A 15911-nucleotide genomic window follows, 5' to 3' on the forward strand; every position below is an offset into this window, starting at 1 on the left:
TTCTCAGCAATCACATAAAAAAACCCAAGAGACCCACTTGGTTGTCCGTCAGTGTGCCTTGTCATGGTGAAGAGGCCCATGCACTGGTCGCATGAAGGAAGTTCCAGAAACACAGAAGTGGGCCCTTCCGGTCACTTCTTGCCCACCGTGTCCCCATGCCCTGTCCCTCCCCTGTGTGTTGCAAATCCATCGCTGCTTTCTGTCTCTGCTCACTGTCTCTTGAGTCCATATTCTCACCTTGCCTTGATTTCTGGGGCGTCCATACAAATATTCTCTCACGTCCATTTTGGCCTTTCCACCTCTCTGCCTACTGCCGCAGAGATCCTTTTAACACTCAGATGTGGCTTTGTCATCTTCTGTCTCCTCTGAAATGGCTGCTTCTTGCTTTCAGGTTGAAGACTGAATGCTTCTGCATGGCCTGTGAGCCCCCCATAGCTGGCCTGTCTGTCCTGTGGTGTCACTTCTCCCCGCCCTCAGTACCAACAGCCTGTGTGCTCTGTCCACACTGGCCTCCTTCTGTTTCTCACCCCCCCCACCTCTCCTCACACTTCCGTTTCCTCTGTTTTGTTGCCAAGGTGACTCCCACACATCCTTCAGAAATTAGTCCAGCATTGTCTCTTCAAATAAGCTCTCCTGAAACCCTGGCCAGGTCAGATGGCCTTATTAAAGACTCTCATAGCATCCTGTGACTCTTCTTTGTGACACTTGTCACAACTACAATTATGTACATATTTGTGTGCCTGTTGTTTATCTACTGGACACTCAGCTCTGTGAGATCAGGTGCTCTCAGGGGTTTTTGCTCAGCACCATATTGTCAGTATTTAGCACAGTGTTCAATGAATAGATGTTGAAAGAATAGAAGTTTTTTAGTGCAGTCATTTACTCAGAACAGAAATAGCCTAAAGATGCTTGGAAGGACAAAGATAACCAGTAGGCATTATTCTAATTGTCAAGTGTGCCTTTTCTTCATAAAAATGATCAAGTTTAAATATAAGTACTGGCTCAATCAGTCCTGTTTGTAAAGAGTGTTACAGCCCAGGAAAAGATTTTTTTCTGTGATACAAACGGGTAATTGCAGTCTATTTGGACAGTAAAGACACATATGTTGTAGGTCTATCTTGAACAAACACACTCCTGGCTTTCTCCCGTATTTTCACACGACCACCACACATGACACTTCTGACACCAAAGATGGGGGATTTCCGCCCCCACACCAAGCAATTCTCTGTGACACCAACTAAGCGTCTTAAAATTCACTTCAGTTTTGACACTAATCAGAGTTAGCAAAGACTCTACAAGGTAAGAGTTCAGTCTCCACAAGACGGCCCCCACTTCAGATGCCCATCGCAAGTAGTTGGTCCCCAGACTGCCCACGACTTCGGTCTGACTTGGCTACAAACTGGAGGGTCCCATGACCTCCCTCCTTGGGTTCCATCACTTGCTAGAACAGCTCACAGAACCCAGGGAAACACATATGTTGGCCAGCTTAGTATATTACCAAGGATATGGGGAAGGTGACAGGAAGAGATACATAGGACAAGGTTCACAAGTGTCTGTTCTTTTTTTTTTTTTTTCCCCTTTTCAGTCTTTGTGCTCTTTGCTTTTCAGTTTTTGAAAGTTCTATTGATACATCCTCTTGGAGAGTCTTTCGTCAGATGTGTGCAGCCCACTAATGAGTTCATCAGAGGCATTCTTCACTGCTGTTACAGTTTTTAAAAAATCTCTAGCATGTCGGGTGCCTGGGTGGCTCATTTGGTTGTGTGTCCAACTCTTAATTTCAACTCAGGTCATGATCTCAGGGTCTTGTGATGGAGCCTCCGTTCAACTCCCTGCTCAGTGCCAAGTCTGCTTGAGATTCTCTCTCTCCTCCTCCCTTTGCCCCTCCCCCTACTTGCACGCGCACGGGCGCGCACACGCTCTCTCACTCTCTCAAATAATCTTAAATTCTCTAGCTTTTTTTTGGGTGGGGGGGTTCCTCTTACGTTGTCCATGTTCTTGAATGCTGTCTGCTTTATCCATTAGAGCACTTACCACATTAATCATGGTAGCTTTAAATTCCCAGTTTGTAAATCCAGCATCCCTGTCTTTTTTTTTTTTTTAAGATTTTATTTATTTATTTTGACAGAGAGAGACAGCCAGCGAGAGAGGGAACACAAGCAGGGGGAGTGGGAGAGGAAGAAGCAGGCTCCCAGCGGAGGAGCCGGATGTGGGACTCGATCCTGGAACGCCAGGATCATGCCCTGAGCCGAAGGCAGCCGCCTAACGACTGCCCTACCCAGGCGCCCCCAGCATCCCTGTCTTATCTGTATACTCTATAAATTGTGTTTGTCTCTCACTACTGTATTGTAAATATACTTAGAAAGGACATTACTCCTTTCCTTCCAGAAGAATCTGATGGCCTTTCCTTAACCCCCTTCTATCTTCTCAGATAAAATCGATCAAGTTCACTGTCCTTTATGAAACCATCTTTTCAGGCTGTGCACGACAGGATGTAGCTCTGATTCGCCTCATTTTCTGACTACTCCACAGATTCCCTTCATCGTTTCTGTCTGTGCCCCTTAATAGTGAGTATCTGTGAAAAATTGTCTCTTCAGTGGTTGTTTTGTTTATAGGTTGAATATCCCCCTTAGCTTTTATGCCTGTAATTATTTGAAAAGTAGATACTATCAAACATTTACTGTTCCAAATATTAGGGTAGTGGCTTTATCTCACCTTTTTCTTTAAATAATATCCAGGGTTTAGTTGCAAAAAAAAAAAAAAAAAAAAGTGGCTGGACTAATATTCAAAAACTGCTGTCAGGGCACCTGAGTAGCTCAGTCAGTTGAACGTTGGACTCTTGATTTCAGTTCAGGTTGTGATCTTGTGGGTCATGGGATCGAGCCCCAAGATCAAGAGCCACACATTCCACTGACTGAGGCAGTCAGGTGCCCCAAAAGAAAAGGTTATTTATTTTTTATTTTATTTTTTTAAAAAGATTTTATTTATTTATTTGAGTAAGAGAGAGTACAAGCAGTGGGGAGGGGCAGAAGGAGAGAGAAGCAGACTCCCCAGTGAGTGGGGAGCCTGATGAGGGGCTCAATCCCAGGACCCCAAGATCATGACCTAAGCTGAAGACAGACACTTAAGTGACTGAGCCACCCAGGCGCCCCAGAAAAGGTTTCTTAAAGAGCTCTTAATGGGCTTTAGGATAATAGTTTAAATGTTGATTAAGTAGTTTTCTCACAGAAGACTCCATGAAAACCATTTCTCTTTAATAACAGCTTTCTTTTCTTAATCCCCACTCATCTTCATGATTTTTCTCTTTTCTAATCTCTACAATTTAGTCTTTTCCCAAATCACCTTCTCACCTGACAGTGTTTGTTCCATTCTCTTTGATTACTTTGTTTTAAGTCACACCACTAGCATTTCCAGCTAACCCCTCCCTAGATTACAAGGTTACATTTATATCCCCAGTGTTGTGTGTTCTCAGTATTTACAGTTTCATTACCCCATTCCTCACAGAGCAGCTTCTTTTCTTCCAGCATTGGACATATAATAGATTTGTGTTTTTATGTCTTATAGATGGCAAGTATGGACCTAAAGCCAAGAAATCAACAGTAGAGCATCAGGACATTTTCAAAGAAGGTACATCCCAAGGAATAAACACAGAAGAACTTAAAAAGAGAAAATCTGTACTGGGTGATACCTGGAAATCTAGAGAACAGTTTAAGTATCAGCACCTAAACCAGGAGAAGTATCTGGGACAAGATAAAGTCACCTGTATGGAAATTCCTGCCAAAGAAGGAGATACAGAATCTAGTGAATTTGGAAAAGTTTTCATTATACAATCAATAGTTTCAGAGCAGAGTGATCCTATAGAAGAGTGTTTTCATGAACATGGTACACACGGAAAAATCTTAAAACAAAACTCAGACTTAATTATACAATGGAAGTGTGATGGAAAGAAACCTTGTAAGTGTAGTGGGTGTGGGAAAACCTTCAGAGACCATGCTACTCTTGTGCAACATAAGAGAACTCATACTGGAGAGCGACCCTATAAATGCACTGTATGTGGAAAGGGATTTAACCAGAGTTTCCACCTAACAAACCATCAGAAGACTCATACAGGAGAAAGGCCCTACAAATGCAATGAATGTGGGAAGGTCTTCAGTTATTGCTCAGTCCTTATTCAACATCAGAGAATCCATAGTGGGGAGAGACCATATGAATGTACTGAATGTGGCAAGACGTTCAGTCGTAGCACATATCTTACTCAGCATCAAAGAATTCACACTGGTGAGAAGCCCTATAAGTGTCTGGAATGTGGAAAGGCTTTTAGCCAGAGCACCCATCTTACCCTACATCAGAGAATTCATACTGGAGAGAAGCCTTATGAATGCAATGAATGTGGTAAAACCTTCAGTCAGAGTGCATACCTTACTCAACATCAGAGAATTCATACAGGAGAGAAGCCCTATGAATGTAATGACTGTGGGAAGGCTTTCAGTGATCACTCAGCTCTTATTCGACATCATATTGTCCACACTGGGGAGAAACCTTATGAATGTAATGACTGTGGGAGAGCTTTCAGTTACTGCTCAGACCTCATTCAACATCGGAGAACGCATACTGGAGAGAAACCATACGGATGCAGTGTATGCAGGAATGCTTTTAGCGATTGCTCAGCCCTTATTCAGCATCAAAGAATTCACACTGGAGAGAAGCCCTATGAGTGTAGCGGGTGTGGGAAAGCCTTTGGTAACTACTCAGCTCTTGTTTGACATCAAAGAACTCATACTGGAGAGAAGCCCTATGAATGTAAGGAACATGGAAAAACCTTTAGCGGAAGTACATACCTTGCTCAACATCAGAGAAGTCATACAGGTGATAAACCATATAAATGTAACCAATGTGAGAAAACTTTCACCCAGAGTTCATTCCTTACACAACACATGAGAGTTCATACCGGAGAAAAACCCTACAAATGTAACGAATGTGGGAAAGCTTTCAGCGATCGCTCGGGGCACATTCAGCATCAGAGAACTCACACTGGAGAGAAGCCCTATGAATGTAATGATTGTGGGAAAGCTTTTAGTTTCTATTCAGCTCTTATTCAACATAAGAGAATTCATACTGGAGAGAAGCCGTATAAATGCAAGGACTGCAGAAAAGCCTTTAGCAATAGGTCAGCACTTATTCAACACCAGAGAACTCACACTGGAGAGAAGCCCTATAAATGTAATGTATGTGGAAAAGCCTTCAGTCAGAGTACAAACCTTACAAATCACCAGAAAACTCATTCTAGTGAAAAATCCTATAAATGCAGTGAATGTGGAAAAGTCTTTAGTTACTGCCCAGGCCTTATTCAACATCAAATCATTCATACTGGAGAGAAACCTTATGAGTGCAGTAAATGTGGCAGAGCCTTCATCCAGAGGACAGACCTGAAAAAAACATCAGAAAACTCATACTGAAGAGAAACTCTACAAATATAATGAAAGTGGAAAAGCCTTCAGCCAGAGCGCATATCTTACAAAACACCAGAATGTTCATAGTGGAGAGAAAGCAAATATACATACTGAGTGTAGGACAGCCTTTGGACAAAACTTATCTATTCGACATGAAAAATCTCCCACTGGAGAGAAATCCTCTGAATGCATTGAGAGTCTGGTTACTGTGGAGACCCTTCCCAGGGAAACAGAAGGAGGATCGTTAACTAGAGTGGCCACATGGTCTAGTGGGAAGAGCACGTGTCTGGGTTTTAGAGGTCCCGGGTTCTAATCTTGGCTCTGTTGCCAACTAGGACTATTACTTACTTTGGGGTAAGTCACTTTACCTCTTCATGCCTTAATTTACTCACCTGAAAAATGGAAGACCCGATTAATTGACCTTTAAGATCCACCTTTATTTTATTTATTACCAATGCAGGTTTTTATAGATGTGACTCAAATTGTGACTCATTTATTCTACAACAGTCTGATTTACAGTGTGAGGATGTAGTAGGCATCGGGAATTCAATAAAAATATGGGCTACATGCTATTTATTACCTGTGTATTTGTCCTCCAAAATTAAAATACCAGAAGTATTCGAGGAGATTAGAGATAAAGTAGTACAAATTATGCTAATTATTGCAGTAGGAAGGTTGGGGTCTTGGTTAAGAATATGGTGTTTGATAAAACCTCAAAAAGAATGAATCAATTTGTTGGTAAAGGCTGGGTTACCTAGAATCCACCCAAATTTAATGTTGTAATATAAATTTTCTCTATTAAGTTGAATAGGTTGCTATCATGTCCTGGGTGAAAAGGAACTAGACAACAGTTCTAAAGTCTTGAGCAGGTTACCAAGAAAAGGTGGAATTGGAAAATGCATTTGTTGTTTCTATACCTTAACTATGTAAAGACCATGTGAATGAGAATAAATTTTGAGATCTTATACATCCAGAAAAGTCTGTTGGTCTCTTGTCTTTGTCCTGTGATAACAGAGAAAATGGCCTGAAAATATGAAGATTTATCTCAGAAGCCTGTGATTATAAGTTGACCAGTTAATCTTTTTCAAATTTTCTGTAATGCCTATGCATTGTTTTATAATCAGAGAAACTATTTTTTTAAGATTTTTTATTTATTTATTTGACAGAGATAGACAGCCAGTGAGAGAGGGAACACAAGCAGGGGGAGTGGGAGAGGAAGAAGCAGGCTCCCAGCAGAGGAGCCCGATGTGGGACTCGATCCCAGAACACCAGGATCACGCCCTGAGCCGAAGGCAGACACCTAACGACCGCACTACCCAGGCATCCCCAGAGAAACTATTTTTTAAAAGCATTTGATAACAACAAATTTAATGCTTTTGGAACAGGAGCCTACTTTAGCAAATTATGCAGTGGATTTAAAAACTATGAGCACAAGTGTAAGAGACTGTAAAAGAGCGGCTACTTAATGACTTTTTTGTTGTTGCTTTCTCAGCCTGTTTCCCCATACAGCAATCACTCTCCCTTTGAGGAACATTTCAGCCAGGCAGTCCCACTTTCCTACTTCCCGACACTTTGACCATGTGCTGAGAGCAATCTGAGTACCCTCCTTATTTACCTTCCTGATTCCTGCCTCTCAAACTTCATCTTATGGTCGAGCGCAGACATGGTCTTGGATGATGATGATGATTCACCTTCATCAGCTGCTTTCAGCACTCAGCTCTTTTTTTCTTCCAATTTCTGTAGCATTTATTCACATGGACTTTAGTGGTTTAGTACTTAGTGGTTCCTTGATGTTCAATAATCCCCTTAAACGTAGGTTCCATACCTTAGAGTTTTATAACTTCACTGAAGCTAAGTGGAAGTAGAAATACAGTAGATGCTCAGTAAATCTTCACTGACTGAGGAAACATGCTGTGGTAACGAGACCGCGATGAACACATGTGCTTTATCTCATTTGCAAGATGACTCTTCGAACTCTCTGTTTTTTTCCACCCAAGAATATACAACTACACTTTTTAAAATATATATATTTAAAACTAATTAAAACAAATGAAAATGTATAGTGATTATATTAAAATCAAAGATGATACTGTACCACAGTCCTTTTTTTATTCGTCATATGGCTACTTTCAAATAGGATATGGTTCTCCACAATAATTTCCAGTGTCTATACTTAACACCACTATCCTGGGATTTTTTTTAACTTGACATGCTCAATTTTCTCCAGCAACTTGCCACTGGCGTTCAGTTAACAATACCGGACTTTCACACACGCTTATTCTGGCATTTTCTTCCGTAGTTTGCTTTGGAGACAACTGCTAACTTATTGAATCAGTGACTCACTTTGGTCTTTGCTAAATACCAATTTCCTGTCTCCATTTACAATAAAAGTCCGTTAGTTTTTATAAATGTTAGATCACTGCTTCCATTTTCTCTTTACCTGAGAGTTTTAAAATACTGAGGTTGTTACACACAGTTGACTTTCTTTATCAGCCCGTTAGTGACCAGGTTTGACTCTGTATTCACAGAGGTTGCTTCCGTTAGGATTATGGGTATCTCTTAGGCCCAGATCAGTGGCTATCCAGACTGTGCACATAAGCAACCCAGGGTTCCCTGGGGATGGGAATGCCAAGATGTCAGGAACACAGGCTCTCAGTCAGGTCACTCCACCATCCTCGATGCGTGTTTCTGTCTGACATCCAGACATCTTACCCCTTTTCAAGCCAGCAGAAATGAAAAGACATCTCTTTCCCAGTAGGGGTGTGACCTGGGAGTTTTGTGCATTATTTTACTCCTATCCCATTGACCATAAGTGGGTCGTACAACCTCAAGTACTGGAGACAGAGAAGGAGCAAAGTCATACGTAGTTTGAAAGGGGCAAATGGTAATAAACAGCCAGCAGGGATCTTAGGGTGATTGTGTCCCTCATTAGTTAAATTGCAATAGAGAAGGACCTGGTTTCATAAGCTCATGGGCCATGAATTCAGTCTGGAAGTTTGGCTGGCAGGTTAGATGTCCCAGTGGGGTATCTCCATAACGGGAAGTAGCTGGAAGTGTAGGCCAGGTACACTCTCAGAAGGTGCAGGCCATGGTCAGCATGTACGAGATTGCCCCCCATCCAAAATGGGGAATTGAGCTTATTTCTTAATTCATTAACTTGGACTAGGCCTTTCTTTCCAAGTGATGTGTCCAGATCTGAGCATGAAGTCAAGTATAGACACCCCCAAAGCAAACACATTACAAAGGAAATGTGAATCTGGTTTCAAGCCAGGTGAAGTTTGTTGCTGTTGGGTGTTCATGAGCTCCCCACTCAGATCTGTCCGAGGAATTGGAATGTTTGTTTCAGTCCACTTTACCTAGAAGCCAAAGTAATGATACCCACGGAAAAAGAACTGATACTTAAGTGAACGACTCCTTCCACAACAGGGGATAACAAGGCCATCGCAGATGGGTAGGAGAGGCAGAGACGCAGTCTCACCAAAAACCCCGCCCCTGGGGAGCAGACACACACAGGAGGAATCTCAGCCTGGAGTTTCTCCGAGGAGCGAGGTGTTTGTGTCCCACCTCAGGACCCGCACTAGAGCATGGAGGCCCCCAAATGTCTGGCTTTGGAAGCTAAGGGGGCCTATGTCCAGGGGCCCCCAGGGGCTGTGGAGTCTGAGCTACTCCTTTTGAAGGGCTCCCAGGCTGACTCACTCCTCCCAGAGTTGGCTGGATTCTCTGTAAAGGAGATTCATTTGCTAATCTTAAAGTGTCTCCTGGAGGGGCGGGAAGCAGCGGGACTTTCTTCAGAGGTGGAGGTGAAGGCAAGCACCATTTTTGCACGCTCCCCCTGCCTGGCTAGTGCAGAGACACAGCCAAACCCTGCGGCACTAAGGCCGGGTCCCCAGGGCTCTCCTTCAGACAGTGTGGTATTTGTGCAAGAACAGACAGATGGACCAATGGAACAAAAAAGGAGCACATTTTGTATTTAATAAATGGCAGACAGAAGAGTATGGAAAGGCAGAATTTGTCAATAAATTGTGCTGGTGTAATTAGATAAGTATATGAAAAAAAAAACACCATACATAAAAACGAATTCCAGGTACATTAATGCTGAAATGTAAAAGGCAAAAGTATAAAGCATTTAGAATAGAATATAAATAAATAGACTGCAGACTTTTGGACAGTAGTAAGGAATAAGACACAGCAGCACTAAACAGGAATAATGGATAAATTTAATGAGATTAAATTTACAGATTAAGAATAAGTGAAATGAAGAACTTGTCCCTCAGAAAGCACTATGGAAGAATGAATCTAAGTCACAAAATGGGAGAAGATATTTGCAACATAAATAACTGACACAGGGCTAGCACGAAAATAGAGAATAAAGAAACAACTTCTATGACTATGACATCTATGAGAGAGAATGGGAGCCTGGCGGAAATGTTTAGCCTGAGATGTCACCAGTGTCTCTTCTGTTTCGCTCTGTTTGTTAGAAGCTAGTCAGTATGGCCCCCGCAAGGAGAGTGTATTTGGACCACCTTCTGATGACAGGAGTGCCACAGAGTGTGTGGACCTACTTTATTATTTTTTTAAGGATTTATTTATTTATTTGAGAGAGAGAGTGCAAGTGCCTACGTGCAAGTTGCAGGAGGGGCAGAGAGAGAGAATCTTCCAGAAGACTCCGTGCTGAGTGGGGAGCCTGTCACTGGGCTTGAACTCATGACCCATGAAATCATTAACTGAGTCAAATCCAAGAGTCAGACGCTCAACTGACTGAGCCACTGAGGCGCCCCTGTGGACATACTTTAAAACAACTACAGCAATCAACCTTATTAGAAATTAGGAAAATGCAAATTAATCCTGTAATTAGGTGCTACTGATCTCCCACCAACATTGCTAAAATTAAAAAGACAAATACTAATTATTGGCAAGGATGTAAAGTAATAACTTTCATCACTACTATTAAAGCTCTGAACTGATACAAATAGTGTGGAAAACAGTTGGACTTTCGTAAGTTGAAGGTGCACATACCCTATTCTCCTAGGTCTCTACCAAGAGAAATATGTGCACATGTACAGAAGGAGATCTGTAGGAGAATTGTCACAATAGCTTTGTCTGTAAAGCCAACAATTGGAAGCAAGTGGAGTGAACATTTGCACTAACTGGCATGAACAGTGTGAATACTAGTCAGCAGTTGACAACAGATCCGATCTACAGAAAACAATATGGATGAACCTTGCAAACATAATTTTGTCAAAGGAAGACACAAAGGAAGCATTTAGTATGATGATACTTATGAAAGTTGCAAAACCAGACAAAATTAGGTTATATCGTTTAGGGATATATGTGTACATGGTGAAGTGTGTTAAGAATGTAAATACACGGTTACTGTAAAAGTCAGGGCTGAGTTTTTCTGGGGGCATTAGGAGAACACGGAAGGACAGAGGCTTACAGGGAAGGGACACGCAGCTTCCTGAGTGCCAGCAACGCCCTGATCACAGTCCCAAGTGACGGTTAGATGTTCGCTTTGTAACTATTTGTTAAAGTGCAGATACAGATTTTATTTACCTCTCTGTGTGTTATATTTCACAATAAAAATATAAAACAGAACAAAGAGAGACAAGGAAGCTTCCTTTGTATCAACATGTAAAGATTTCCAACTTATATTGTGAAGTATCCAAAGCAAGGCCCAGAACAAATGAATACACTTACCTGAAAGTGGATACATTCCAGAAGGACAGGTAAGAAATGAAGAACAATAGAACCCATGGAGGATGGAGGACAAAGTAGGAACCAGGTAGGCAGTAGGTGACAAGGCAAACATCACTGTATGATTGTTTGAACTCTGTGAGTCCATTACTATTTCAAAATACTAAACAACCAAATGAGTAAAATCTCTCAAAGCAGAATTCAGGAGCCTTATAGGAACGTGTGTCTTCTTTGGAACAGTTTCCCACGCCCTGGAGCCTCCTGCATTATAGCCTCATCCTTGGGCACCAGGAGCTCAGGAGCCAGGGTTTATTCCTGGGCGGCCTCAAGGTTTGGGAAGGGGAAGAGCTAATGATGGCAGAGACGAAGGCCGGCAGCTCTGCAGATGGGACTTGAGTCGCAGGTGGTCAGTCCCCGTCAAGCTCTAACTCCCGGACGGGCTGCTGGCTAACAGGATAGACCACAAGATTCAGCAGAAGACCCGCGGTTATGGCTCAGGCTTATCCACACCACCAGGAGCCGTGGAAACAGAACCTGGAACTCTTCACCCATGAAAAGCCCATTCCTGTCCCCATTCTGGGTTAAACTCTTGAAATTTGCTTGCACATTCTCCCGCAGAAGACTCATTTACTGAGTGTTTCCTGTGTAGGTGGCAGGCCATTCATTCAACCTTTACTCAGCAAACGGTTAGTCATGGAATTTGCGTCCTAATGGGAAATTCAGGCAAGTGAAAAAATATATGATATAAGTACTACTAAAAAATTAAAGCAGGAAGATAACAGGGATGACTCCTTAAAAAGTGTTTTGAAATTTTAAATATGTTGAGCAGGTGTGCTTTCCCTGAAAAGGTGATATTTGAGCAAAACCCTAAAGGACAGGAGGAATTGAGTTAGGCACATAGTTTGGGGGGAAAAAGAGTTCCCAGGCAGAGCACACAAGGAGTGCAAAGGCCTGAGGCTGGGGCAGGCCTGACTCCTGTCTGACTGTCTGAGGATGAGCAGGGGGTTGTGTGGCTGGGGAAGAGTGAGGAGGTGAGGGGGAGGAGTGAGCAGGGGTGGCTGCACCGGTAACTAGAAGCCCTTCAGCGTTCATTCTGGAATCAGAGGGGAGCCCTTGGAGAGTTTTGCACTAATTCTGTGTTAAGAATAGACAGGAAGGGGGCAAAGAGAAATAGAAACAGGGAGACCAGTGAAGAGTTTATTGCAAAAATCTAGGCAAGAGGTAGATTTCTAGCGCGATAGCAACAGGAGGAATAAGAAAAGGTCTGGAGGGGAGCTGAGAGATGGGATGTAGGATCTGAGCCAAAGAGCACCCACAACTGGGGCAGCTGCTTGTTGGGATGGGAAGATTGGTGAGCAGCCGGGTTGGGGGGAGACCAGGAGCTCAGTTTTGGACCGTGTTAGGTATGAAATACCCGTGGAGAAAGCAGTTGCATAAGTGAGTGCGGAGTTTGAAGGAACAGTCCGAGGCGGAAAGAGACATCTGCATACACATGGTATTTAAGGACTGAGCCCTGCGCGTGCTAATGTTTAGGGAAGGAACATACAAGACAGTAATAATACAACATGTAATAAGTGCTATTAATAAAATGGAAACAACCTCAGGAATCCTGGGTATATTCCATGAGCTGCAAAACGCAGCCTCGGGGAGTCAGCAAAAGCTTGCAGCAGGAGGTAATGGGTAATGCCCGAACCGAGATCCAAAGAACGACCAGGAACTGGCCAATGGGAAACGGGGCAGGAATTCGAGGGCAGCCGCCCCTGCGAAGTGGGAAAGCAGAGAGGACTTGAGGCAACAGGAATCTCGCTGCTCCTGTGCGCTCCAGCCTCTGGCACGCTCTCCGGTCGGAGGACTGGGGAAGTTGCCGTGGAGAGACTTAAAGTCCGCATTTGTGGGCAGTATTTTTATGGCCTCCAGTACCGTGTGTGCGGAGTGAAGTTCTCACGGGCACACGCCGTGTAATTCCCGGCCCCCGCGCGCACAGGCCGCCGCAGCCGCAGCCCCGGTGGACACACTTTCCAAGAGCCTGTGCCCGCAGAAAAGGCCAGAAAACAGAAATCTCCGTTCAAACACAGGAACTCCTGGTCCTTGTCAAAACGGATCCAAACTTATTCAATCAGAGACGGAATTCTCGAAGTCTGGCTGCCTTGCAGGCAAAAGAAAAGCGTCCTGGCGATTTTCGACTGGAGCTGGTGGCGACGTTCCCGCCCGGAGGCCACAGTGCTGACGACCCGGCCCCCGGCTCCTCCCCAGCGCGGGGGTCCCCGCGTCGCGCCCCGCCGCCTCCCTTGCAGCTCCTCCGGGGGCCATACAAGCTTCGGGGAAGCGGGTTCGGGAGCTGCGTCCGGGGCGCACTGGGGAGGCAGGAACTTGGAGGACTGCTGGAACCACCTACTTCTCAAGGGACCGGGTTTAAGGAGGCTGAGAAAACGGAGGAGTGAGCGAGGGAGGACGAAGGAAAAAGGACGGGGAAAGAAACGAAACCATTTTCGTTATGGAAAAACTGTGATACCGGAATTGAATGTTGGCGAGGGTGCGCCTCTCACAAGCGCAGCAGCGGCGAGACGCGGGCCGTGCGGTCCGGAGATCAGCAAGTCGAAGCCATCCTTGGGTGAGTTCTATAGCAACGCCTGCCGGACTGTACCCAAGCAGTTTAACTAAATCTACTTCTGGATCTTTCATATTTGGTTAAATGTGGCGATAGAAAATTCGCCTCGGAGAATCAGTCAGCCAGGGAAGCACAGCTCTGAGTTCCACGTTCTCACCGTCCTCGGAAAAATCCCGCCCTTCTGCTGGTAAATCAAGACATTTCTGTAAACGAAGACTCATCTGACTGTGGCACATTGTCCTGGATTTGTAGAAGCTCTCTCCTTGCGGATTCCCAGGGTGGGAACAATTGGAAATCCTGAGTGAGAGATGCCTCCTTCAGTTGAGGTGGTCTCTTACAGGATTTCATTGGGGGGCCGTAAGCAAGGGGTAACAAATTCCACATTCACACCCATTACATCGTCCAGTAAAGGGGGGTCTTCAAATTATCTATTCTTTTGCACTTCAAGGAGATGCAAGTATAACCCAATCCACAAGCAGTATTTTGAACAGAGATTTGGGGTCACAGGTAATAACATCAGATTTCAATTTTTATAACTGTATTTGGTATCAGGAAATATGGTAGGAAGATCAAGAAAGACTAAATACAAAGGGATGGAATTGGGATAACATTCTTTGGGAGACACAGAATGGAAATAACGAATTCAAGGAGATAAAGGATCAATGTAAAATCTTCCACAGAAGATTAAAGAAGGGTCTCTCTCTCGGTCTCCCTCCCTCCTCTATCTCTCTGGGGGTATAGAGAAGTATTAAATTACTAAACTTTTTAGATTCCTTTGATACAAGTCACAATACTCTTCAGAAGAGTTTGAACATATGAAGAAAAATGCTACATGTCCAGTGAAAAACTGTAAGAGGGAATACCAAGTTGTCAAAATTCTTTAAGGGGTTAAGAACATCAGTGGAGTGTACGACACAGGGCCACTCACAGTCACCAGACATTTCCCTTCCTTTTTAATGACTCGCTTTTTTCTTTCACCAAGGAAAAAAAAATTGGTAGATGTCACTAAATTTGGCAGATTCTTACTATTGTTCTCCATTGGTTGCTTTTCACGTTTCTTTTCTGTTTTTTTAAATTATTTATTTATATTTTTATTGTTTCTTTGTTCCTCTTTGTATCCTTTTTGGTTATTTTTTGGTGCCCAGTAAATAAGAGCTGACAGATTTCACTAAGCATTCCCTAAATATTTATTGGAAGCAATCTGTTGGTTTCTTGTGTTTATTTTCCCTTTCTACAACTGTACCCAAATAAGGACTGTTTTCTTGATGCCATTTACATCCCTTCTCTAGCTACCTACAGACAACATAAACAGGTGCTAGGTGAATTGACTGAAGAGGTTGAGCACCTGCTCAGTTGCCCCTCCTGAAGGCAGGAATGAATCCACCACTCTATTAAGCTTGCTCCTATTTATGCATATGGATAAGACAGCTTTCCCAGAGCCTGGGTAGCTCAGTTGGCAGAGCATCAGACTTTTAATCTGAGGGTCCAGGGTTCAAGTCCCTGTCCAGGCACTGTGGTCCTTGTTTACCCTGGGTCTGAAGGTTCTTAACTTTTGTCTTTCAAAGAAGGGAATTTGGGTTCCACTTTGACGACTTTTACCTGTCTACAGTGAGAAAACACCAAAAAGTCAGTTACCTTCAACCTTAACTTAGCTGAGATTTGCTATTCTCTACCAAGCAGAAGATGACTTTAGTGCTTTTTAATAGAGATTTCCCCCAGGAGCACAGTACAAAAGGCTTACAGTCCAAGGAGTAGAAGAAAGCTATCCCTCTAGACTAGGGTGTTTTAGAAAAGGAACTGGAAACGATCTTTATTGAGTAAAGTGTTCACTGTGTCAAAACCCGGGACCTTTAGATTCTCAGTCCTTCACACTCACAACTGAGCTACTTGGCAGATGGGGAGAGCTCTCTGCCAAGCCCTGGTGACGTCACATTCTAATTCTAAGACAAATGGTGCGGAGTTACCTGACAGATACTGCGGTAAGGTCTTAGGTGAAATACTCATTCTCCCCAGAAACCCAGGGACACTTTGCCGTTCACTGCTGCAATTTTGGCCAATCGTGAGTTGATGGTGCAGTTGACTGCCCAGTGGATTGTATTTTTCTCTAGAAATACACATTTCCCCTCCCTCTCTGCCTAAGGATAGTACTTCCCATTCCCTTT

At 43.6% G+C, this 15911-nt stretch overlaps 1 protein-coding gene and 1 non-coding gene across 2 annotated transcripts; both read left to right on the forward strand.

Moving 5' to 3' along the window:
• Positions 1-2264: 2264 nt before the first annotated feature.
• On the forward strand, positions 2265-6426 carry LOC103665077 (zinc finger protein 883-like). Its single transcript, XM_008692996.2, is given in 3 exon segments — positions 2265-2564; positions 3562-5426; positions 5428-6426. Coding segments are annotated over 2 exon segments (1998 nt in total). The 5' UTR covers positions 2265-2564; positions 3562-3761; the 3' UTR covers positions 5761-6426.
• An 8761-nt stretch (positions 6427-15187) lies between these two features.
• On the forward strand, positions 15188-15260 carry TRNAK-UUU. Its single transcript has one exon. It is a non-coding gene; the product is annotated as a tRNA-Lys (tRNA).
• Positions 15261-15911: the final 651 nt, after the last annotated feature.

This window comes from Ursus maritimus, unplaced genomic scaffold (assembly GCF_017311325.1).
Source record: "Ursus maritimus isolate PB19 unplaced genomic scaffold, ASM1731132v1 scaffold_30, whole genome shotgun sequence".
In the NCBI taxonomy this organism is placed as follows: domain Eukaryota; kingdom Metazoa; phylum Chordata; class Mammalia; order Carnivora; family Ursidae; genus Ursus; species Ursus maritimus.